Source organism: Mytilus edulis, chromosome 5 (assembly GCF_963676685.1).
Source record: "Mytilus edulis chromosome 5, xbMytEdul2.2, whole genome shotgun sequence".
In the NCBI taxonomy this organism is placed as follows: domain Eukaryota; kingdom Metazoa; phylum Mollusca; class Bivalvia; order Mytilida; family Mytilidae; genus Mytilus; species Mytilus edulis.
Window position 1 is genome coordinate 15,160,271 of NC_092348.1, and position 26,907 is coordinate 15,187,177.

At 31.2% G+C, this 26,907-nt stretch overlaps 1 protein-coding gene across 1 annotated transcript in view; it reads left to right on the plus strand.

Moving 5' to 3' along the window:
• The window catches only part of LOC139523060 (uncharacterized), a 305,106-nt gene that overhangs the window by 105,880 nt on the left and 172,319 nt on the right, over positions 1-26,907 (plus strand). Inside the window, exons 63-75 of the mRNA XM_071316817.1 lie at positions 174-203; positions 1,410-1,451; positions 1,840-1,869; positions 5,099-5,128; positions 7,403-7,432; positions 16,528-16,725; positions 17,281-17,484; positions 17,836-17,865; positions 18,150-18,179; positions 18,696-18,728; positions 21,869-22,066; positions 22,660-22,863; positions 23,217-23,246. Coding sequence (XP_071172918.1) covers positions 174-203; positions 1,410-1,451; positions 1,840-1,869; positions 5,099-5,128; positions 7,403-7,432; positions 16,528-16,725; positions 17,281-17,484; positions 17,836-17,865; positions 18,150-18,179; positions 18,696-18,728; positions 21,869-22,066; positions 22,660-22,863; positions 23,217-23,246 — 1,089 coding nt within the window. The remainder of the gene's footprint in view (positions 1-173; positions 204-1,409; positions 1,452-1,839; positions 1,870-5,098; positions 5,129-7,402; positions 7,433-16,527; positions 16,726-17,280; positions 17,485-17,835; positions 17,866-18,149; positions 18,180-18,695; positions 18,729-21,868; positions 22,067-22,659; positions 22,864-23,216; positions 23,247-26,907) is intronic.

Here is a 26,907-nt window from a genome sequence, read left to right on the forward strand (position 1 = left end):
TTTAGAGAATAATACATATTAAAAGATGAATAGTTTCTATTGTCGTAGGTCTCGATTTCTTTTTAAAATGTGACCGTCCTGAATGTGCAAAAAAACATGTTGTCTTAAATTATCATATCCTATTCAGATCAGGTTTAAAAATTCACCTTTAAGTACTATGTTATATATTGCAGTGCCGAAATTAAAAGTACATAAACCAAGAAGTAAGTATAATTGTTGATGTTGGCTAACTGCAAGCTTTATTGATTATATAATGCTTTAAATAAAGTGGTGTGTTTTATTTGTTTATATTTCTTAGTTGTTAGTTAGTATTTTGTGTTTTGTTATTTTGGCAAATTGAAGGTCGTCGATAAACATAGAAAACGATGGATCAGCATAGATATATCTCATTGCAGTAATTCCAAGAACTCCAAAGCGGTGTATTCACAAAATGAACAGAACAATTATAATAATAGGGTTTATAAAATCCAATTTATAGAATATGAAGAAAAAAGATATACGGCATCCTCATCGGATTTGGGGTGACATATTGTAATTGTTTGTTTCTTTTTTTCTTATTATTTTTTATTCCACATTTGTCAAGCTTTTATCATGGAATTTGAAATTAGAACTACACCACAATGTTAGCCAGCAAGAGCAGATTTTAAATCGGGTATTGCATTTTCAAGATGGCTACCGTTGCCATGGAAACTGCTAAAGTACAAAAAAGAAGTCTAAATTTAAAATCTTTAATTATGTGACCCAATTGGATGACACTTAAAAGACATTTTACTTGACATGCCTTAACGAACGGACAGTATAAAAAATGTATGTTGTATTTTTGAATAGTTTTAAATACTAAGGCTTTTCTACCTCAGGCATAGATTATCTTAGCTGTATTTGGCAACACTTTTAGGAATTTTGGATCTCAATGCTCTTCAACTTCGTACTTTATTTGGCTTTTTTTTCAACTTTTGTTGATTCGAGCGTCACTGATGAGTCTTTTGTAGACGAAACGCGCGTCTGGCGTAAATATAAAATTTAGTCCTGGAATCTATGATGAGTTTATTTATGTATGTAAAATATCATTTAGAAGATGTGGTATATATATGATTACAGAAGAAACAATTTCCCAGGGCAGAGCAAAGAACAACTATAGAAGTAAACAACTAAAAATTTCCGTACGTCCTTCAACAATGAGAAAAACCAATACCATAGTAAACTATGAAAGATCCCAAAATAACAAGTGTCTAACAGTTCAGACGAAAACTTGAATATGGCTTCATGTATTTATAAAAAAAAAATCATGTTTTAACTCCAATCTGTGTAGTATTAATTATTTGCTAATTTTTGCACGCACAATATAGATATGAAAACATGATATTGAAAAATCTGCATGCACGTAAAACATCATTGCTGTTATATTTTAGGGAAAAAAGTAAATCAAAAAGTAATTCTAGCAAAACCAAAAGGTAAGATACTAGTTTCATAATTCTGTAGGAAAAATACAATATTGTTCACACGTTAAGAATTTGAAGAATTAAATATAACAAAAAGAAGACATAACTAGCGACTCATATTCTTTTAGGCCAGCTGATGTCATTGATTTTTTTTTATCCAGTAATCATTTGTTTAGTTTCCTAAAGAAATTACAGAATGAAAATAGGTTTGCTATGAAATGTTTATCACGCAGTAAAAAAATGTTGCATAGATAGTAAATTCTGAGTTTTTGTGCAAATATGAATTGAAGGTTATATTCCAAGTTGAGTGAGATAGCATGAAATTAAAAAAATCATGAATAAATTTGTAATTATTTGTATTCATTTTGAAAAATTTAGAACTATTGATCTTTGATTTTAGGGAAAAAGGTGAATCCGGCAAAACCAAAAGGTAAGATATTAATTTCTATCATTGAATCAACTTTTGTTCATTACAGCTATGTTGTACCAAAAACGACTATATAATATATTACACATGCGTTAAAAAAATGTAGTAACAAAAAGAAAAGAATATAACACATACAAAAACAGAACTAGCAACAAAGAAGATAAAAAATGCATATTGGTTAGGAAAAACATATCTTTACCAAATGCAATAACAAATAAGTTTTATTTATTTAGTTTCAAATATTATAGAAATCGAAAGAAATCAAAATAGCCTGTCTGTCACCTACCATCCGATCATATTTGGTTCTGATTGGTCTGTTTTTACCTCTTTTATTTTATTGTGATATTCAAATGCCAGGCAACATTTTGATGTTATTTGAATCGTCAATAAATGGTTATGTACATAGGGCCTATTTGCTACTTGTAAACATTTTTGTTCTCCATTTTACTAATTAAAAAAACTATAGTCAACAGTTTCCTTATAAGTAAGTTTTTATACGACAACAAAGGAGAAGGTTCACGAAGGGTTGAAATTGGCCCTAATTTTTTTTATGTTTTTTAAAATTTGGCCAACAAAATTACAAATTTCACATAGAAATATTTGTGATTGTACTATAAAGACAAAAATATATTTTTTTGCACCTTCTTTGAAAACTTATGAAGCTATGACACCTTAAATGAACATTATGTGTATTTTCAGGTAAATATTGGTATTTTTTTTAATTATTGTAATTGTTTTTTGCATAATTAAGCTCGGCCGCCATCCACGATTCAAAGTCTTTATATTGATGGATTCCATATCAAAATTAGAATCTTTTGGTTACAGAACATTTCGGATCGTAGGTGGCGGCCAAGGTTTTCCCAAGCTTTTAGGTCGGGAAATTGCACAAAATCATCATATTTTGAAAAGCCAAAATCGGCTTACTTTGGAGAATATTGTGAACTTTTATGACAAGACTGAATTATTTAGCGTTAAGGCTAAAAAAAGACCAATTAACGAACCAAATAATGACCTTTTTGGTGTTTAATGATAAAGTTGATATTATAGGCCATATTGTGCCATAAGTGAACCTTGTCCTTTTTGCGGTAGTATATTGGTATCATGTCGTCGTAGTCGTCGTCGTACAGAACCACTTAGATTCCGGACAATAACTTTAGTAAAAATGAATGGATCTCTATGAAATTTACTCGCAAGGTTTGAAATCACAAAAGGAAGGTTGTGATTGATTTTGGGGGTTATGGTCCCAACAGTTTAGGAATTAGGGGCCCTAAAAAGGGTTCCAAATAAGCATTTTTCTAGTTTCCAGACAATAACTTGTGTTTAAGTGTATGAATCTTTCTTTTATTGTAATGCACTGCACAACACTACAAACGAAAGGCTGGGATTGAATTTTGGGATTAATTGTCAAAAACGTTCAGGAATTAGGGGTGAAAATGGGGCCAAAAATAATCATTTTTTTCTTGTTTCTAGACAATAACTTGAGGTAAATTATATGGATCCCTCTGAAATTGTACTGCAAGTTTCCATGCCACATAGGGATGGTTAGGATTGACAATCGGTGTTTATATTTCAAACCATTTAGGAATAAGGTGCATATAAGGGGAAAAGAAAGGTTTCCTGGTTAATAGACAATTAAGACAATTTTAAAGTAATGTAAGGGAGTTTATCAAACACATTAAATGTACAATGCTGTGTATGCTTGGATTACCTCCCTTACATTGATTTTAAATTATGTATAAAGAAATGTTGTTGTGTACGGAAGCGTATTAGCGTTACACAGTTTTTTAAAGAATGTTCTTTACTGTCTTTGGGTTATAACGCAAATCTTTGAGTTATAACGCAAACCAAAATTTGTGGAATAACGCACACCTTTGCGTTATAACTCAAACATTTGCGTTATAACTCAAACATTTAGCGTTATAACTCCAACATTTGCGTTATAACTCAAACATTTAGCGTTATAACTCAAACATTTTCGTTATAACGCAAACCTATGCTATATAGCGCAAACTTTTGCGTTATAGCGCAAACCTATTGGGTTATGACGCAAATCTTTGCGAAATAACGCAAACCTTTGCGCTTAACGCAAACATTTTTTTCTTTCTTGTTTTAGTGGGATACACTTTACTTGTGCGTATTGACCTCCGCCCCAAATTTTTTTCTTTTACCTCCATCCCCGCCCTGTCCTTTTTTTAATAACGCAAACATTTGTTTTATTTCATTTCTTATTGAAGATTAAAAAGAAACAACAGTTATTTATGGTCGAGGCTGTATAGATTAGATATTTAGATCATTTTGTCTATTTGACTTGAAGTTTCACAATTGTATGACATTATTTTTGATCTTTCAACTTAAATATGCCTATATACTATACTATATATAATTTTTAGGAGGGGGGGGGGGGGGGGTTAATTCGCAACAGCACAGTGTATTACACAAAAGCAAAAAAATGAATATAAATTCAAATAAAATAACTAATTCTAAGTTCTTTGACTACAGTTATTAATTGTCAGAAACATATGATGTGTAAAATGTTTAATTACAATCTAAATTCAGACCTGTATCAAGCAGGAATATTATGTCCATTTTGCCCTAGATATTCGGAGTTGGACCTCTGCGTTCGTATGCAGCTGCGCTCAGTGAAGCGATTTATAAATTGATTACAGAGGTAGAACAGATGTATCTGAAGAAAAATAGAAGATACCTTGATTAGCATGTGTTGAGAAATAAAATGATCATGACAGCATTAGATAAAATTCGATACAAATATTATATTATTAGAAAGCTTGCGTATGACCCCAATCAATGCTTTACATCAATTTAATAACTTACAAAAAAGGGAACACTTTAACCAATAACGTTGAAAGCTTTAACAATTTATTTTGAAATATGTTTATTTGAAATATTGCGTACAGTATTTGCACAATGAATCAAATATTCTTACTTCATGTTTTTAATTTCAGACACTCATGTAAAATCTGAAAAATCACATATAAATAAATCGTTCGTGTAACAATGTTCTTCTTCAATGTTTTAATTACTTAATTATCACATTAAGCGAAACAATGACAACAATATCAACATAATTGCAAGTATTTATAAAAAAAATCATGCTTTAAAGCCAATCTGCTGAGTTTTAATTGTCTGCTAGTTTTTGCACGCACAAATAAAATATGAACACCTGACAATGTAAAATCCACATGCACGTAAAATCATTGCTCTTAAATTTTAGGAAAAAAAGTAATTCCTGCAAAACCAAAAGGTAAGATACTTGTTTCTATCATAGGATCAACTTACGGCTATTTTTACTGTTATTCTGTATCAGAAAGACAATATTGGTCACACGTTAAAAAATTTAAAAAGACAGAACTATAGTGTGTGTTAATTTTTTTTTATCATATACTTAGAGGAAATAACATATATGTTTTACAGTATGATAATAGCATAAAATTAACGTGAATTCCATATTTTTCCGAAATGGTGTTTAGTGGGCTGATATGAAAAGTTTATCACATGCTTCGATTGTTATCACATGCCTTTCCGTAACGTTATCACATGGCATTCCGGCGATACTCTGCTAATTCCGGAAAATAAACCTCATTGATACGTTTTCAGTGAAAAACATTACAATTGAAGTAGGGTATACATCTATTATTACGATACAGGATAATATATTATGAAAAATGCAAAAAAAAAAAATGTTTTTAATAAATGCACTTTAAAAAATTTCCAGCATAATTTACAAAGTTACTTTACAAATGTTAATTTCCAAACAGTGCATTAGGTTTTGTTGATTATTTTTTCTTTCGTCAATATAAAAATATATCATGCTGTTGTTTCCCCCCTCTGTTTAGACACTTGTTAGAAATTTCCATATCGGATGCACTACATTTGGCGTCGGAGGTCAGTAAACATTTTCACTTTTTGGACTTTTACGTGAGAACAAACTAAAAATGATTTACATGTACATAATGTATGTATAAACTGTTTTTTTTTCTCCATTTTTGAAGCATATGATATAAAGATCATAGCATGTCATTTTTTATATCAGATGTTTTATCAGCCCTCGGTCAATATCATCGGCTCTTTGGCTGATATTGAAACTTGGGCTTGAAAATACATCTAATATGAAAAAAGCCATGTAATAATCTGATAGTAAGGGAATTCGATGCTTGCTATACCACTGTTCATGCTAACGTACTTGACAATACCACTATACCAATCAGAATGATTTTTTTTGCAGTCTTTTAAGAAATTATTCGCCAATGTATCTTCGTATCATTTATGAAACAATAATTGTTTTGAATGGGTGAACATTCTGTGAAAGTCATTTTTGTAGACTTTTGAAGCCTAAACTTTCTACTGCCTTAAGTACACAAATTAAAGATTAGAAACGTATATCAATACAGAACATGTTGTTAAAATTATAACAAAACTTTTGTTTGACATATTTTATTCGTTTTTGCGAAAAAAATCCCTTAAAATATTTTTCATTTTCTCCCCACCCAGTGTACCCCCATTACTTATCCTGATGTGGACCGCTTATTTTATTGAATCTTACACAATTTGATTGGATTAACTTATAGTTAGTTTACCTTTAAACTGGTTATGCTTTTCATCCATTTATATTGATTAAATCAAAACGTACAGAATGTGTACAGTAACTTAAACGACCTCTAAACTAGGCACTGGACAAGTCCATATCATGTTTTATCAATGAAACAAAAGGTATGAAAGGTTAGAATCGCCAAATCCTACATTTTCACAAAATTCTCCACATAATTAACAGATATTTTTTTAATGACCTATTGAGGAGAAAAAAGAGAAAGTTTACGAATAAGACGTTTTATTCCATTAAAAGGTCATTTTTCGAAGAGAAATGCCGAAATACATTTAACGTACGGGTACGCCAGGTAAACGTTATTGTTTAATATCTTAACAAAAAAAAGAAAAATTTCATTCTCATTGAAATAATCAATTTCATAGTTTCAATTTATCCCAAACGTAAAAAGTCAGCAAATAAAGTCAAAATATGTTCGATCTGCCTATTTTTGGACATCAAAAGTCAATACTATCGTTCTAAGGTCAATTCCGGCTACCTTAAAAATCGTGTTAAGCACTATAGCAACACAAATTTTTTTAGGCCAGGTAATTTTTCAAAAGAAATTACATAATAAAAATGGGTTTGATATTAAAATATTTATCACACAAAAAGGAATGTTGCATACATATAGTAAATTCCTTGTTTTTGTCTACATATGGATTGAAGGTTATACTCCAATCTCAGTCAGATTGCTTGCAATTAAAAAAAAATTCAAGTGTAAAACAATTAAAACGGGAAAACCAATGGTCTCCTCTATATTACAAACGAAAAACGAGAAACATTAAAAATCACATTAACGAACAAGTCTACATATGAACTGAAGGTTATTATCCAAGTTGAGTCAGATCGCATGAAATTAAAAAGTCATCAATTTATTTGTAATTATTTGTATGCATTTTTAATTTTTTTAAAATTATTCCTTTTTAATTTTAGGGAAAAAAGTAAAACCTGCAAAACCCATAGGTAAGATATAAGTTTTTATCATCAAATCAACTATTATTCATAAATATGATCTATTTGTTTAGTTTGAAATTAAATTACTAGATCAAAATAGGTTTGATATGAAAAAATCAACACTGCATTGAAAGTTAATTCCTTGTGTTTTGTCTATTAAACAAATGATTTGGATGTTAAATCCAGTTTGAGTCATATTTCATGAAATTAGAAAAATCATGAATTTATTTGTAATTAATTTAATACATTTTAAAAAGTTTAGAATTATTGCCACTTGATTTTAGGGGTAAAAGTAAAACCTGGATAACCAAAATGTGAGATATAAAGTTCTATCATTTAACCAATTTTCGTACACTTGAAGGATTTTGACTTAAAACCTACCAACAAAACATCGATTTTGAAGAAACATTTCAAATTTCGAGATTGCGTGTTAACTTACAAAATTTAACACTGAAACATTTTTACTCTAATGATAGCATACGAAAATGATGCAAAAAGGTAAATATGATTGCTGATGTTTAATATTTGGAGACTGGCATTGATGTCGTTTAATTCCTTCAATATCAATAAAAAGAAGTATTTCAATTTACCAGAACTTCTTTCTACTTTTTTGTTGCAAAAAGTAGTTTGAAATACATTGAAGAAACGGTGCAACATACATTCGTCAAGATTCTATATGTATACATACAAAAAATTGGATTTTTCTATGAATGTACAATATGAATAACAAGAACAGCACCAGTGTAAAAATACTATTGATTTATATTTTACATGTAAAAACATAGGATAAAACACTTGTTTTCCAAACCATTATTAAAATGGATTGGTCCGATTCCTCCGTTTTCATTTGCTTTATTTTGACCTGCCTCCAAAAGCAGTTGTTCCCAAAGAGAATTTAAATATTAAAAAGAATAATAAGTAATACTCCCTGGAGTTAACACTGTTCTAAGACGTTTTAGATCTCTACCTGAAATACGATTGTTTTGTCCTTAATAAGCTCCATATACTTTAAGATATCAAATGTTTGATATGTATTTCAGAAATAATGCATGTGTCATCAAAATATTAGAGATATTTATCGTTAAGGTTCATTAGTTTAAGCTGTAGTTTGAACCTAAATATTTACTTTAAACGTAATATCTAATCAAACTAGCTTTTCTGGAAGGGCGAGATTCGTTTCCGTGTATCGCGCGTTTTGTTTGTATAATCATAAACAGTTGCGTCCAAATAAAAAAGATACTTTGTATTTAAAACTAAATCAAAGACGACGTTGAAAAGTATTGGAATCCCCAAAATGCCGAAAAAAGTTGTGCCAATAATATGACTTGGTCTAAAGCACTTGTTTGTATATTTCTTTTAGCTTAACACAAGATATTGACACTGATAAAAAAAATTATGGTAAATCGACAGTAAATGACCGCACTTATGAGATTTCAAGTCAGCAAATGAGTAGGATTTTTTTTTATCGATTTTTTAAAAATTTTGAGTTACTGTATTCCTTAATTGCGTTAGATTACATTTTAACTGTATACCCACATCTTGGGTTGAAAAAGCGTAGTTCACAATCTTTCTAGATCTTTGCTTGAAACTAGTAGCTTTGATACAGATTGTCAATTATGTGTTAGCTTGTTTGTTTGAATAAAGAAAGTAACGTGATTATTGCATTATGTAGACTGATTTTATAAATACCAAATATTTGTGTTTTTTTAATCAAATTGTCACCCGTAACATTGAAGAGGAGTTTACTCAAACAGTATTATTTTTTATATAGGATTGAATTTTACTTGTAGGTTCTTGTCGGTGACACCTTTTCTCCTTTTCTTTTATTAAATCACATTTTAAAACCTTTCTTCTCATATTTTATATCAAAATTCTATCTCATAGAATTCTCTTTGATCACTAAAAGAAGTGTTTCGATGCAGAATCAATTTTCGGTTATTTTGCCATGGTGGATATTTCTAACATGAAAGTTATTGTGCCATAAAATTTATATAGAGACAGCAGATGACTAATTTAGCTTTCAAAGTGTTTTATTTTTTTAAATATTGTTTTGTTAACATAGCATTGTCAATATAATGGAATTTGATGCGACTGTTATAAAAGTGAGCGGTTAAGCGCTTTGAAACCAGGTGTAATCCACCATTTTCTACCTATGAAAATTCATCTACCAAGTCAATAATATGACAGGCGTTGTCCATTCGTTTTAAATGTGTCATGTTTTGATTTTGCCATTTGATTCAGGCCTTTTCTTTCTTAATTTTCTTCTTAGTTTAGTATTTTTGTAAAAGAAAAATTATAAGAATATCAAGATTATTTTTTTACATGTTTTTATGGCTATTTTCTACTTGACCGTCCATTTTGTCACATCCAGACAGGCCAATGGTCCAGCAATTATTGTAAAGTTTGCAAGCACTTCTTTTTCGCAGGAACGTTTTGATGCAATGTCTTAAAAAAATATGATTTTTTGATAGATATGTGCTGATTACATACATATGCACCTATACGACACAAACAGTCGGCTTAATTTGTAAGAAAGCAAGGAAAAGGGGATATTAAAATATTTTTTTCCTAACTTTATTTTGCCAAATTATTATAAGTACTTTAGGTGTACCGCCCATTGAAGAGAATATCAGATTTGTTTTTGTTAGTTTTCAATCATTTCCTAACGAGTTGTTTTGATAAATATATTTTGCGGTTTTAAGTTCATTACTGAATTATTTCTTTATTTTGTACATTGAAAAGTTTGAGAGATATTAAACCAATTGTGCAACATATATTTGTAATCTGTCGTACTGAAGGTGGGAGTTTTCTGCCATTTTTTTATTGGGAAATAGGAGAGATGAATAGGTTAAGATTTTCATTCAGAAAAATTGTTTTTACCTTTGTATCATCTTTAGTACCGATACTTCACAGTGAAGTTTACACAAAATAAGATTCTAAAGAATTTTGAAATATTCAGATACACAGACAAAAAGAGAAACTAACATTGAAATTGCCTGCTTTTCGCTGAATATCTGTAACTAATTCTTTTGAAACATAAGACATACGTTGGTAGCTAAAGGATCGTTCAGCCTTCTAATGATTACGCCGATCATTCGTAGAACACTAAAATCGGTTGATAACGAGTCGTTGTGATGCACTGATTTTTCTGACCAAGCTTAGAAATTCATTCTGATAGTGACGTTTTATATTTTAATAAGGAACGTGAATAATATCAAAGCGAAATAACGCAGATTAGAAGTTGAAGAAAAAAAACAAATATATATTATAAATCAATAAGAATAAACAATTTAACTTTAAGAATTAAGTGGTAGTCCAGATGAGAATCATGCAAAATCTAAATTTGTGATATCACGAAAGGCTCAAAATGTGTATTTTTGTCAACCAGTTGTGTAATATGAGGGACATTTAGCTAAAAAAGTAATATGTTCCGTTTACCGTCTTATGAGGCTAAATAACAACATACATTTTAGAAATATTTTCTATATGATTCAAAGTTATCTTCCTACTAATGATATTCAAAATGCATTTTAAAGAATTAATACTCACCTGATAATTTCCATATCCAAAAACTATATATGAATTTCATTAAATTTTTATATCCTAAATAAGATATTATTTTTTTTGTAGGCTTTCTACCAATGAAACGAATTTTGCATGATTCTAATACGGACTTAAGTCACTGAGTCAAATTCAAAGGAAAGTTACATGGACAGAGATATATGTGATCCCAATAAATCTACAAGATAGCACGATTTAAGTGCATTGAACACGACGATTTGATCGAATGTTGTGAAAATTGCAAATAAAAAATTATTTATATTGAAATTTTTTCTCTTATTATACCCCGCTTAAAAAAGGGGGTATACTGTTATACCTCTGTCCGTCCATCCATCCGTCAGTCTGTCAGTCCTTCCGTCCCATTGATATTTTCACCGCATTTTCTCAGGAACTACAATTCAAGGATTTCTGAAAATTGGTTTCAGGGTTTATATAAGCTGTACTGTTTTCAGATACATCCCTCAGCAACTTCCTGTTTATCGAACACTTACATATTTTTACACTTTTAAAATTATCCACTTGCGGCGGAGGTATCATCACTGAGCAATAGCTTTCAGTTTCACTTGATTTCTTATACTAAAAAAACATATCTTTTGAAAATAATTTTATCACAAATGAAGCTACAACTGCTGAGTTAAAATGAAAGACCGGCTTCATTAAAAAATGTATTGTTGAAAATTCCATAACTATAGTAATATGTTATGCAATAGAATATCATAAACTATCTAAAAATTAACGTTAGAAAAGAATTTGTAATTCAAACATTCAAGCTATGTAACGACCTGTCCATGTTTAAGCAATATGAAGCAAATATAAAACAATTTGAAGAAAAAAAAATCAGTGTACATATTTATAAGAAGATGTGGTAGGATTGCCAATGAGACAACTCTCCATCCAAGAAACGATTTATAACAGTAAACCATTACAGGTCAAGGTACGGCCTTCAATATGGAGCTTTGGCTCACACGAACAGCAAGCTATAATTAACATAATTGTGTTTCCCCTCTTAGTCTTTGTTAAATGTGCGCTTTTCCAAAAAAATTTAACAGAGATTATTTCTGTTTCAAATAAAGGAACACTTGGAATGAGTAAAGTTTTATCATGTCCATTATAAAAGACAAAAAAAATTACATTGTATTTTATAGCATATGAGAAAATAGTTCAATAATCCGTTAGTAGTTAGGCGTAACTACCATCCCCTTCCCTTTTTCGAATGTGACTTACCGAATTAGACTATTTACCCGCTTTGAAATTGTAATTATATGAGAAACACGACAGGTGGAACAGGATCGGCATACCCTTCCGAAGAACCTGCAATAACCTACAGTTTTTGTGGTGTTCGTGTTGTTGTTGTTCCAATATTTGTCACATTTTGTTCATGCATCGTTGTCAATATATTTGAATTTAATGAGACTGTCGACTCGTACATATTAAAGGGTTAGCGCTATAAAACCAGATTCAATCCACCATTTTCTACATTTGAAATGCCTGTACCAAGTCGGGAATATTGCAGTTGTTGTCCATTAGTTTGATGTCTTAATCATTTGATTTTGTTATTTAATTCGGGACTTTCCGTTTTGAGTTTTTCTCGGAGTTCAGTATTTTTGTGGTTTTACTTTTTTGCGTATACACTAGTAGGTTACAGGAAGTCATTGCTTTTGACGGTGACACATACATTGGTAAGGAGAAATCGAGTTTTTAGTGTATACAGTATCACTTGATCTGAAAACTTAAAATGACGTTATCAATTTATCTTTTAAACTGCATTTTTTTAAACAATGAAGTACTGAATAACCCTAACCCTAAAATTTCACCTGCATAATTGCAAACCACACTGTAATAGATTGAACACAGGCAAAACCAGAAGGTGCAAAGCAGAACCCGAAACATGCGAACAGAATTGGTTAACTTTTCATACATTCAACGACACAACTATTATATTTTTCTTCCTATGTGACGTTTACATTTTCTGATATCAAACATGAGAAGCAATAAATATTTGATAGATGCTTTTTGTGCTTTTTTTGATAAATATTTGTTTTTTTTATGAGATTGTGACACATAGTTTGACTATTTTACCTATTATGTCTGTTTTGTTCACGTAAAAATAATAAAATTGATGTCATACAAGTGAGAGGTTTAGCGCTATTAATCCAGGTTCAATCCACAATTTTCTACATAAAAAAATGTCTGTACCAAGTCAGGAATATGACATTTGTTATCCATTCGTTTGATGAGTATATATACACGATACAAGCGCGTTGAAAACGCTACAGATAAGTTTGAGACACGTTTAGAAGACGTGACTTCATGCAGGAACTTCTTAGAAAGATAAGAAGTTAGCGATATCCTTTAACTCTACTTTGCGCTATATAGATGATGTTCTTTCACTAAATGTTTAAAATTTGGTGACTATCTGGAACTCATCTATCCCATCGAACAATAGATAAAGGATACACAGATACAATTAAGTCGGCCTCATATCTTGACCTACATCTAGAAATTGACAATGAAGGTCGGTTGAAAACCAAACTTTACGGCAAAAGAGATGATTTCAGCTTTCCAATTGTGACCTTTCCATTTCTAAGTAGAACATTCCAGCAGCACCTGCATACGGGGTATATATCTCCCAATTGATACGATATTCCCGTGCCTGCATTCCCTATCATTTTTTTTGGTAATAGAGGGTTGCTGCTCACAAAGAAGCTATTAAACCAAGAGTTCCAAATGGTGAAGTTGAAATCATCCCTTGGTAAATTTTACGGACGCCATCACGAGTTGGTTGACCGTTATGGAATAACCGTTTCACAAATGATATCGGATATGTTCCTTACGTCGTAACTACAATCCCCTTCCCTTTCATGAATGTAACCTACCGAATTAGACTATTTACCGGATGTTTTATCATATAAGCAACACGACGGGTGTCACATGTGGAACAGGATCTGCTTACCCTTCCGGAGCACCTGAGATCACCCCTAGTTTTTGGTGGGGTTCGTGTTGTTTATTCTTTAGTTTTCTATGTTGTGTCATGTGAACTATTGTTTGTCTGTTTGTCTTTTTCATTTTTAGCTATGGCGTTGTCAAATTATTTTCGATTTATGAGTTTGACTCTCCCTTTGGTATCGTTCGTCCCTCTTTTGTATACGCCTCAATAACGTTCGACTTTTACTCGGACGTATGCGGAGCGTGTTTGTAACAAACACCCCATAATATCGGATAATCGTTCCAGATACGACCTGGACACGTCTCAAATAATTTTAATGAACGTTTTTCCTTTGTAGCCTTTCTTGTCAACTACGTTAGACAAACGCCAGACATACGCAAACATACGTTACTTGAACACCATATAAACGCTTATGTACGCTTCTCGTACGCACTGAACACTCTTAAAGCTCGTTGCGCACACGATACAGATATAATTGACAATTTGAATGAGTCTAAAATTACTAGCGTATTGGCAGCGTAAATTGCTTTTTTACCACGTCCGGCGAACGTCGGTGCTAGACGGATGTGCGACGCTAGTATTACACGGAGTATTTTTGTGTTTATACTCTTTTACACTTCGGTGTTGACATGAATATCAATTATGTGGTCATTTTTATAAATTTACTGTTTGAAATTATGAATTATTCGAAATACTAAGGATTTTCTTATCCAAGGCATAGATTACCTTAGCCGCATTTGACACAACCTTTTGGAGTTTTTGGCTTTTTTTATAATTTTGATCTGATCTTCACTGATGAGTCTTATGCAGACGGAACGCGCGTTTGGCGTATCAAATTATAAGCCTGGTACCTTTGATAACTATTTTATCACCTGTCTATTGCACTGAATGTCTTGAATGTATTGCATTTGTGATTGATCACTTAATCCTCTTTTGAATTATGGCCAGCTTTTTATATTATCCAGTATTGGCCAGTCATATCCGCTAAAACCCTGTAAAGCTTGTGTCTTCCAAGAAATCACCACTGAGCTGGGCAGTACTCAATAAACCCGTGTTTTGCCAACCCTGTTGATAATTAAATTAACAAACAAAAAAAAAACACCTTTACAGGGCCGTGTATTTAAGTTCCAGACTAGTACTTTGAAGGAGGAATTTAATTCATTTTTGAAACTTTTCGATCGATAAAGAAAATTATGTCTTTTACCTTATTTTTACGCCCGTTTTTTTTGGCAACCGTTTGATTCAATATTATTTTCTTCAAAGAAGACATATAAGGGGAGATAATTTTACTTTGATTAATGAATGTATAGCAAATAAGCTTTTTTCTTTTCTTGTATTTACTAAAAAACAAAGTATATGTAAAAATTATCATATAGTTTATCTTATAACTATCGATCATTATTTTTTGCCAGCCAACGTTTTGATGTTCTTCAGAATTTCCGTAAACTTTAATGTACATTGTTAACAAATGGCTTATAATAGATATAAGAACTCTGATATGAGTGCCAATGAGACAACTCTCCATCCAAGTCACAATTTATAAAAGTGAACCATTATAGGTCAGAGTACGATCTTCAACACGGAGACTTGACTCACACCGAACAGTAAGCTATAAAGGGCCCCAAAAGAACTATTGTGAAACCATTCAAACGGGAAAACAATCGGTCGAATGTATATAAAACAGAAACGAGAAATAGTAATGAACCACGTCAAGAAACTACTGAATATCAGACTACTGACTTCACCCTTATCTGAAACAATAGCGTAACATCACAACATAGAAACACACTTTAAAATATCAATTGAAATGGCTTAACTCAATTAACAGACGTAGTAAAACAACTATCACCAGGTTTTTAACTTGATCACAGGCAGAACGATTTTTTTTGAAGAATAAAAGATACATTCTCATATGCTGAAAAAAAATGATCACAGAATCATTTGATACAATTCCATCAAGTATTTTTTTAATAGTAAGCGTGCATAAAATATAAATCAACGCTTATCATCAGTTCTGTCTGTAAATATTACTCTTATAGTAATCAAATTAACAATGAACAATTATGCAAAAATGAATTATATTTTATATTATATTGGCTTGTGTAAATAAAGGCAACTATGAAGGATCAAAATACAAACAGCATACAAAAAAAACCCATAAAGAAACGAGAATGACTAACACGATGCTAAAACAAAAAATAGGGGTGGAGGATATCAGATTCTAAAAAAAATAGACAAATCCTAAACCAAATGGGGCACCAGTCGTATTGTTTGTGTAAGTACTAAACCAGTAATAAGTTTATTTCGGTAGGTCACGTTCTGTGAAAGAGGACGGTAAAATGGTTACGACAATCGAAACATCCGTCCTCATCTTTGAAACAGATATTCAATGACGATCAACCAATAAACACTTGGTGCGGTCTTTATCTTTCGAACGGATGATTTCAACTTCACCAATTGGTATTCTTGGTTGTACAGCTTTCCTGTCACCAGAAACTCTTGAAATCATGATAATGAAAATTCTGAAATACTTTCTCAACTGGAATTAATATGCAAATGTTAATGTGTAAATGTATTATGTATTAATTTCTTACAGGAACTAACTATGCCCTTCGAAGAAAAGCATCACAGAGTTCAACACACAGTTCAAGATTTGCTGCTTCAAAGGCAGTCGATGGAGTGGAAAACACGTTTACACACACAAAGAACCAGAAAAATCCATATTGGAGTGTTGATTTGGGGAAAACTGTCAGCGTAAAGCAGATCAATATAATTAACAGAAAAAATTGCTGTGGTAAGGAGTCAGAAAAAAACTGCACTCGTGATAAGATTCAAAATGAATTGACCTGTGATAGATAAGAGTGTTAATTTTTACATAATTTTTCAAATATTATACTATTTTGGACATATTCATATGATAATATCAATTAACTAAATTAATTTAAGTATCTTTGGAAAACAGCTTCATATCATTTAATAAATAATCCTTTTATCGGAAAAAAAAGTTTAGGTAAATTATCAACCTACATTGTGAATAATGTACCTGTAAAATCCAGAACGATCTCTAGGTATATCTGTTGATTTTTTTTCAAATAAAACATGAGAGAAATCTACCAGATCATCATCTGGTGATCGAGTCGAGCTTTTTCGAGTCTTATTTTCTGGTTGATGAACACAAAAGACATGTATATCTTAACGAAAAAAAGGAAAACTTGTTTTGAATTAAAATTTGTGTCAATACAAAAAGTGTAATAACTATTTTGATTACAATCGGTGATATGATGATTGGCACAGACTGATTGAAGATTGAAGAACAATGTATATACTCTTGATATTGATATCTTTTTAGGTAATAGGCTGAAGAATATAGCGGTTACAGTTGGCGTAAATCTGAATAAGATGAAACATTGCAGTAATTTTAAAGGACCTGGTAAAAATGGACAAGTCATAGTGTTAACATGCAAGACTCCAATCTCAGGCCGCTATGTGAAAATTTTGAGAGGCGGAAAAGGTTTTCTCAGTTTGGCAGAAGTTCAAGTGATGGGCCATACAAGTAAACATTTTAAAATTTATTTGAATTTCTATCTGTTTTTTTTATACTGAAATCCGTTTTATTGGTAAAAGGAAAAAAGAAAATCCGTTCATTTTGCTGCTTTAACTGGTGTCAAATTGTTTAAAGGATACATTGATTATTAATTTCCAAAAACATCAAAAATATGTAATTAGATAATTGAGTTAAAATGAACTAAAAATAAATGGCCTCATGTTTTTATCAAAATAATCTTGTTTTAACACTCATCTTTTTATTTTTAATTATCTGCTATTTCTGCACGCATGATTTAAATATGGTAACATGATATTGACAAATCCAAATGTACATAAAACCATTGCTTTTATATTTTAGGAAAAAAAGTAATTCCTTCAAAACCTAAGGGTAAGATACTAGTTTTTATCATAAAATTAACTTACTGCTTTTATTACTGTTATCCTGTTCAGTTTTAAAAAAAATACAGAATGAAAATAGGTTTGATATAAAAATGTATATCACGCTATAAAAAATGTTGCATAGATACAATTTTCCTTGGTTTTGTCCAAAAATTTATTTGAAAGTTATAATTCAAGTTGAGTCAGATTGCATGAAATTAAACAATGATAAATTTATTTGTAAATATTTGAATGCATTTTGAAAAATTTAGAAATATTGCTTTTCCATTTCAGGGAAAAAAGTAAAACCTGCAAAACCAATAGGTAAGATATTAGTCTCTATCATTGAATCAACTATTGTTCATTACTATAGTTTATTTGTTTTGTTTTAAATTAAATTACAAGATCAAAATAGGATTGATATAAAAATGTTTATCACGTTATAAAAAAGGTTGCATAGATAGTAAATTCCTTGTTTTTAAATATAAGAAGCCAATAAATATGAGTGCCAATGAGACAACTCTCCATCCAAGTAACAATTAATTAAAGTGAACCATTTTAGGTCAAAGTACGGTCTTCAACACGGAGAAATGGCACACGACGAGAAGCAAGCTATAACGGGATCTCAAAATTAAAAGTGTAAAACCATTCAAACAGAAAACCAATGGTGTAATCTATATAAAAAACGAGAAACAATAAAAAAAAATCTCTTTAACAGACCAGTCTACATATGAACTGAAGGTTATTATATAAGTTGGGTAAGATCGCATGAAAATAATAAGTTATTAATTTATTTGTATGCACTTTGAAATATTTAGAATTTTTGCTTTATTATTTAAGGGAAAAAATTAAAACCTGCAAAACCACTAATAGGTAAGATACTAGTTTTTATCGTTGAATCAACTATTGTTCATTACTATAATTTATTTGTTAGTTTTAAATTAAATAACAAGATCAAAATAGGTTTAATATAAAAAGGAATATTGCATTGCTAGTCAATTCCTTGTGTTTTGTCTAACAAATGATTTAAATGTTAAATCCAAGTAGAGTCATATTTCATATAATTAAAAAATCAGTTTTTTTGTGATTATTTGATTACATTTTGAAAATCAAAAGTATTGATCTGATATTTTAGGAAGGAAAGTAATTCCTTCAAAACCAAAATGTAAGATATAAGTTTTTATCATAAAAATAACTTACTGCTATAATTACTGTTATCCTGTATTGAAAACCACAATACTGAGCAAGCGGTAAAAGATAGGAAGAGAAAAAAACACCAAAAGACATAAAAAGACAAAACTTTTAACACATGTCTTATCAGAGTCCAGCTTAACTTAGTGAGTTCTTTGAACAGGAAGTCATTTGTTCAATGTAAAAAAGTTTTGTAAACAGTTAATATATAATTATGAACAAATCAATGATAACTCAAGTCAACTCAGAAGTGCTGACTACTCTGCTGGTAATACGCTCGTTGAATTAGAACTCCACCAGCAGTGGCATCGACCAGTGATTATAATCAAATTCATCATAGATACCAGGATTGAAATTCTATATTTGCGCCAGACTCGTGGTTCGCCTACAAAAGACTCATCAGTGACGCTCGAATTTAAAAATGCACTTAGTACCCAATTTGCACCTATAAGCAATATACATGTGGAAATCTGTGAAACTATTTGTATATTTATGATTTGACTTTATGCACGTCTTTTAACATAGCTAAATTTTATATAAATACTAGAACACACCCGTGATCACCCGTGATATAGCGGGTCCGTGACTGAATTAAAGTAAATAACTATGTGTAAGCCTTATTTTAGTATTGGTATTGTCATCTGATAAAGTCGTGCCGATTATAAGATACACAATTTTATCTGCTTTCAAATCTTTTTGTTTTAACCCGTCGACCTGGAACTTATTATTGGTAATATTTATGTCCTGGAATTGAGCATTTTCTAATCAACAGCATTGTCCAATAAAGTTGAATTCTTTGATTCGCTGTTTTACGTCATGCCCGCTAACACATTGAAAACTGTACCTGTACGCCTTATTTCAAGTCCAGATTTTTAGTAAAGTCTTACTGATTAAAATTCTACAATTAGTTATGTCAACCCTGTGATTATGACCCGTGTATATAGCAAAATTAAATACACCTTTTGGTGGTGCGCCTGTCATATGCGGAACGTACAGATAAGGTAATAGGTAACAGGTGAATATACTATTGGTATCGGTATCGGACTCGACCTGGAACTTCTTAATTATTGGCAATATTAATTACGTGGAAAACAAAGGGGCCTGGAGTGGTGTAATTTTTAATCTACACCTTTGTACTATATTAGTTATATATAAAGTTGAATTCTTTGATTCGTCGTTTTTACGTGATGACGGCTGACAAATTGGACCTCGTAATTTTAGTATTATAGATATATCTGTATATACATGATATAATATATATAATATAAAAATTTACAGATCTAACATTGTTGGGTTGATGTTTAGACGAGTTGTATATATATATATATATACAGATGAAGTTTTACTTGAAAACAAATGCGGAATTGTCGCACTAAAAGTAAACTTTTATGATGAGCAATTAAATAATGTTCGTGGCATTCAATTCTCAAAAACATAAATCGTATAAATTAAGTTTTTTTTTAAATTAGTTAGATTATTTTGAGAAAATTTGATTTGTTCGATAGTAATTTGAAGTATAATTGCAATTTGGGTTCTCCATTAGACAGGATAATTGATCGTTTATAGGTTGGTTTAACAACATTTTTCTACGATTTATATTAAATCCATCATATGTTTTCAAAATTAAGTTGCTTAAACCTTATAGTAAATAGAGAACATCTGCAAAATAAACACAGAATGGTGACTTTGTCAGGATCATTAATAAATAAATAAATTTGGTGTATTTACTGTTTTCTGATTGGTTAAAATTATTAGTTTTATTTTCAATGTTGTCAATTTTGATGGCGACACGCCAACTCTGACGTTGTGTATTCATACGCCAACATGTGTGTACGTTGTTATTGTTAATATAAATAATATAAAAAGTTCTTTAAGCCTTATTTTTGATAGAAATTTATTTATAATGAATGGCAATAATTTATTTTGATTTTATTGAACCATAAAACTAATTTTTGACTCTTCACATTTTACATAATCCGCTTCGCGGATTATTCAATGTGAAGAGTCAAAAATTAGTTTTATGGTTCAATAAATTCAAAATAGATAATAGCCATTCATTAAAAGTAGATGGATAACTGTCAAAATATGTGCCATATCGGTACACTCACGTTAAATGTATATATATCAGATTCACTTCGACGAAGAAAAGCATGTTATACAAGTCCAGAAAAATATAAACTATAGTTATCTGAAGTCGTGACATATGCTTTGCTATATGTAAAATAAATTGTACAGTTATCTTTTAATTATCAAGTAACTTATAATTATCAAATGAATTCTTTTTTGATACAAGACATGATAGTTTTCGGTGTTTGGCTTTCGTTTTGTAAATCATGGCAATGAAGAACGATGAATATACAAATAGCATACAAATCAGTCAGAAAACAAAAAAGAATGAGTAACAGGAAGCTAAATAAAAAAAAAAGGGTGGGGGATATAAAGATTCTAAAAAAGTTGGCAATTCTTAAACCACAGGGACCACCAGTCGTATTGATTATGTTAGAACAAAATCAGTGATAAGTTTATTTCGGTAGGTTACATTCTGTGAAAAGAGGACGGTAAAGTGGTTACGACAATCGAAACATCCGTCCTCATCTTTGAAACAGATATTCAATGACGATCAACCAATAAACACTTGGTGAGGTCTTTAACTTCAAAGGATGATTTCAACTTCACCAATTGGTATTCTTGGTTGTACAGCTTTCCTGTAACCAGAAACACTTCAAATCATGATATGAAATGAAAATTCTGAAATACTTTCTCAACTGGAATTAATATACAAATGTTAATTTGTAAATGTATTATGTATTAATTTCCTATAGGAACTAACTATGCCCTTCGAAGAAAAGCATCACAGAGTTCAACACACAGTTCAAGATTTGCTGCTTCAAAGGCAGTCGATGGAGTGGAAAACACGTTTACACACACAAAGAACCAGAAAAATCCATATTGGAGTGTTGATTTGGGGAAAACTGTCAGCGTAAAGCAGATCAATATAATTAACAGAAAAAATTGCTGTGGTGAGGAGTCAGAAAAAAATTGCACTCGTGATAAGATTCAAAATGAATTGACCTGTGATAGATAAGAGTGTTAATTTTTAAATAATTTTTCAAATGTTATACTATTTTAGACATATTCATATGATAATATCAACTAAGTAAATTAATTTATGTTTAGTCCTTTTTATTATCTTTGGAAAACAACTTTATATCTTTGATTAATAATCCTTTTATCGGAAAAAAAACACCTTAAATAAAAATCGGTAAAAGTTTAGGTAAATTATCAACCTACATTGTGAATAATGTACCTGTAAAATCCAGAACGATCTCTAGGTATATCTGTTGAATTTTTTTCAAATAAAACCTGAGAGAAATCAACCAGATCATCATCTGGTGATCGAGTCGAGCTTTTTCGAGTCTTATTTTCTGGTCGATGAACACTAAAGACATGTATATCTTAACGAAAAAAAGGAAAACTTGTTTTGAATTAAAATTTGTGTCAATACAAAAAGTGTACTAACTATTTTGAATACAATCGGTGATATGATGATTTGCACAGACTGATTCAAGATTGAAGAACAATGTATATACTCTTCATATTGATATCTTTTTAGGTAATAGGCTGAAGAATATAGCGGTTACAGTTGGTGTAAATCTGAATAAGATGAAACATTGCAGTAATTTTAAAGGACCTGGTAAAAATGGACAATTCATAGTGTTAACATGCAAGACTCCAATCTCAGGCCGCTATGTGAAAATTTTGAGAGGCGGAAAAGGTTTTCTCAGTTTGGCAGAAGTTCAAGTGATGGGCCATACAAGTAAACATTTTAAAATTTATTTGAATTTCTATCTGGTTTTTTTTGTACTGAAATCCGTTTTATTGGTAAAAGGAAAAAAAGAAAATCCGTTCAATTTGCTGCTTTAATTGGTGTCAAATAGTTTCAAGAATACATTGATTATTAATTTCCAAAAACATCAAAAATATGTAATTAGATAATTGAGTTAAAATGAACTAAAAATAAATGGCCTCATGTTTTTATCAAAATAATCTTGTTTTAACACTCATCTTTTTAGTTTTAATTATCTGCTATTTCTGCACGCATGATTTAAATATGGTAACATGATATTGACAAATCCAAATGTACGTAAAACCATTGCTTTTATATTTTAGGGAAAAAAGTAATTCCTTCAAAACCTAAAGGTAAAATACTAGTTTTAATCATAAAATTAACTTACTGCTTTTATTACTGTTATCCTGTATTGAAAAAAACAAAACTGAGCAAGCGTTAACACTTTCATTACTGAATTTATTTTTTTCGCGGGATTCTCTGGCCGAAATTTATTTGCACGAGCCGTTTGCCTGACCGGGATTAATTTGACATGTGCTACAGCAAAAACGACCTCGTAGTTTTGGTCATTGAAAACTTGGGAACCGTAGCGAGTTGTGCGGTCAAATTTTGATAAAATGAAGATAAATATCATAGGTTGAGCGTCCGTAGACTGTTCATAGAGAAAGAAGCAGTTTACCTTAAAAACGCGTGTCGATAACGTAGATTGATTGAGTCAGAAGATTTTTTTGTCATTGCGTACGGTATATCACTTTCACTTACATTCGGCAACATTTCTTATGCACACGTGTGTTTCAAAATGCTATTTCAATGAGCCACTGAATTATTTTCCTTCAAAAACCGTTTTCGTTTTCGTTTTCTTGGAAAAAATACTTGTAAATCGAGACTGTCGTTCACGTAGATTTTTTGGCCGCCATTTGTTTACGGTTTCGAAAGAAGAAAGATAACTCGGGTTCGATAACGGATAATAACTCTTCCAGACGATTTGTATGAATACCCCCAGCGTTGATGTGCGATCATAAACTAATTAATAAAAGCTTTTAACTGCAATAAAAATCGATGGGACTTCCTTGCTTCATGACTTAACGCCAGTAATGCATTAATTCTTCCACATGTGAATGAGATGAAGCTTTCCAATAAATAAAAGTATTAAATCAATGGTTATCAAAGGTACCAGGGTTATAATTTAGAACGCCAGACGCGCGTTTCGTCTACACAAGACTCATCAGTGACGCTCAAATCAAAAATATTAATAAACCCAAACAAGTACAAAGTTGAAGAGCATTGAGGATCCAAAATTCCAAAAAGTTGTGCCAAATACGGCTAAGGTAATCTATGCCTGGGATAAGAAAATCCTTAGTATTTCAAAAAGTTCAAATTTTTGTATGCAGGAAATTTATAAAAATGACCACATTATTGATATTCATGTCAGCACCGAAGTGTTGACTACTGGGCTGGTGATACCCTCGGGGACGAAACGTCCACCAGCAGTGGCATCGACCCAGTGGTGTAAATAGTTATCAAAGGTACCAGGGTTATAATTTAGTACGCCAGACGCGCGTTTCATCTACACAAGACTCATCAGTGACGCTCAAATCAAGCCAAAAAGTGACTTTTTTTCTAAATCCATGAAATTGTGTCATGGGGGTTATATAATATAAAAAATATTTAAACATAAATAAATTTACTATAGATAAGCAAATATTCGGCTGTTTCTAAAAAAAAAGAGGCTAGTGAATTTATTTTTTTGGAAAATTGTAAAAATTAAAATCTTGAATATGTAGTCAAAATTTAGGATGTATAAGATAACATAAAATTCACTGTGCTTAAACGGCTGTGGGTAACTTAAGTTACCCACAGCCCAAGATGGCGGACTCTAAACTCGTTGATATTTAATTCATACAAAATGTACCTTTTGCGACGTTTTTCATGCAGAATGTAAATATTTATAGGATTATTGAATAAAGAAATGACTAACAATTACCATAAATTTGTTAATATAGAGTTCACTAAAGCACAAGGTCAACTTTAAAAAATGCATAAGATGTCCGTAACTTTTTGATCGAAACTAAGCAGACTGTCCGTAACTTTATTTTTAGATGTGGGTAACTTTTGATTTAAAATTTTAAGAATTATAATTTCAACAATTAGAAGACAATTAACATCATATTTGTAACCTTCGCGGCCGTTTATACTACTCATTCACCACCAAATGTGATTTTATTAACGCATCATACTTACACCACAGAAGTTTTATGTGGGGTTTTGGTACTCCATCCTGGTTATGGTTTGAACTTTTATTTACTGATGTGCGTCTTATCGACGTTTTTCGCTTTTCAGACCAAGGTTTTTCCATACTCTTTAATGTTTTGAGTTTAATTATATGTTTGCGGTTTACCTTCACCTCTGTTTCTTTCTATGTGTATTTTGATGAATACTCTTTGACGCGGCTCGGTATTTATACATCCCACCAGTTAGTTATAGTGTTATGATTTTTTGAATATGTTTCCTAGTATGTTTTTTTCTCTCTTTGTATGTTATCAGGGGTTGTTAGACTATTAAATTATTCTTTTGTCCTACGTAGTTATTTATATTTTTATATACTATGTCGAATTGTTACACTATGTTGACTGCTCTTTTCCTTTTATTGTCACTGACTTTTACCTATTCTGTCTTTTAGTTTTATTAGGTTAAATGAGATTTAATGCAACTTGCATATGCAACATGCATACAAATGAAATATGCAGCTAGCTGTAAAACAAGGTTTATTCATTTATACAAAATGTCATTTTTTAAAGTTTTCCCATTTACTGTAAAGCTTGGCCAGGGTGCCGCAATATCACCGTGCGCAACGTCCCAGTGTGTCCAGATTGACACCCCTTTCATTTTACTGTAAATGCTGATGGAATTTGTTTTTGTGGGGATGAGAGAAAAGTGTTTTTGGCTTTTTCAAAAAGACGGGAACAGTTTGTGCACTTAAGTCTCGTATTGTCTATCCACTGCATGCCTGGGCAATTTGGGTTCCCCTCCAAAATCCCGGATTCACGCTACCCTTGTCGTTGCTGGCAGATAATCAGTAAGTGTATACATGCTACATTTATGTGTAAAAAATACTTATGTAGTCTACTTGTTCAAAAATAAAAACGAACAATGATGTTTCAACAGTTTATTTGCTATGATCGGAAACAACCCTCCGAACTAGGCGATTCGGGTACCCCGACGTTGAAATGAGACCCGAGTTTTGCGGATTTATCGTGATTTTTTTCATATTTTTCCCAATTTTGTCTTCCATCGATACAATGAATTATATCATACTAGACATCTACTTCGTTTTGTGAATATGTATTCGATGCAATCTCTATCATCAGTTTAAACATTACATCCGCGTATGTCGATTCTTTGAAAGTTACGGACATCTCTATTGGTATGATGAAAAAAGTTACGGACAAGTTGTTTTGAAGTTACGGACAGCCTAAGTGTTTTTTTAAATCGTGCTGTGATCGTTTATTTTGTAGAATTTAATCACCTTTCCAGTTTAGGGGTTTCCCTAAACGATTATCAAACTTTTAAATTCAATTGTTTAATTGATGCATTCGTGGTATTGGGATTCTATAGAAGAAAAGTATCTAACCGACGCAAGGCGGCTCCATCTTGGGCTGTGGGTAACTTAAGTTACCCACAGCCGTTTAAGCACAGTGAAATTGACAAATACATCAACTGATGTTTGTTAAAGCAGCACAAATAAATACCAAAAGCTGACAATTGATATTTTAAATTTATTTTCATCATAGTTCAATTTATTAATCACATGAAGTACAGGCAAAGAAGATCATATTATATGCAGACATTTATTAAAAATCATGATATGCACACACAGATGCAGGTCGTTGAAAACTATTGCTAAAAAAGGGATTAAAATACATGTTTTGCTGCAGAATGCAGTTTTAAAATTCATTGATGGAAAGCTACATCAGGGAGCTGATGTAGTTTGTAATAACATTTGGAAGCTATGAA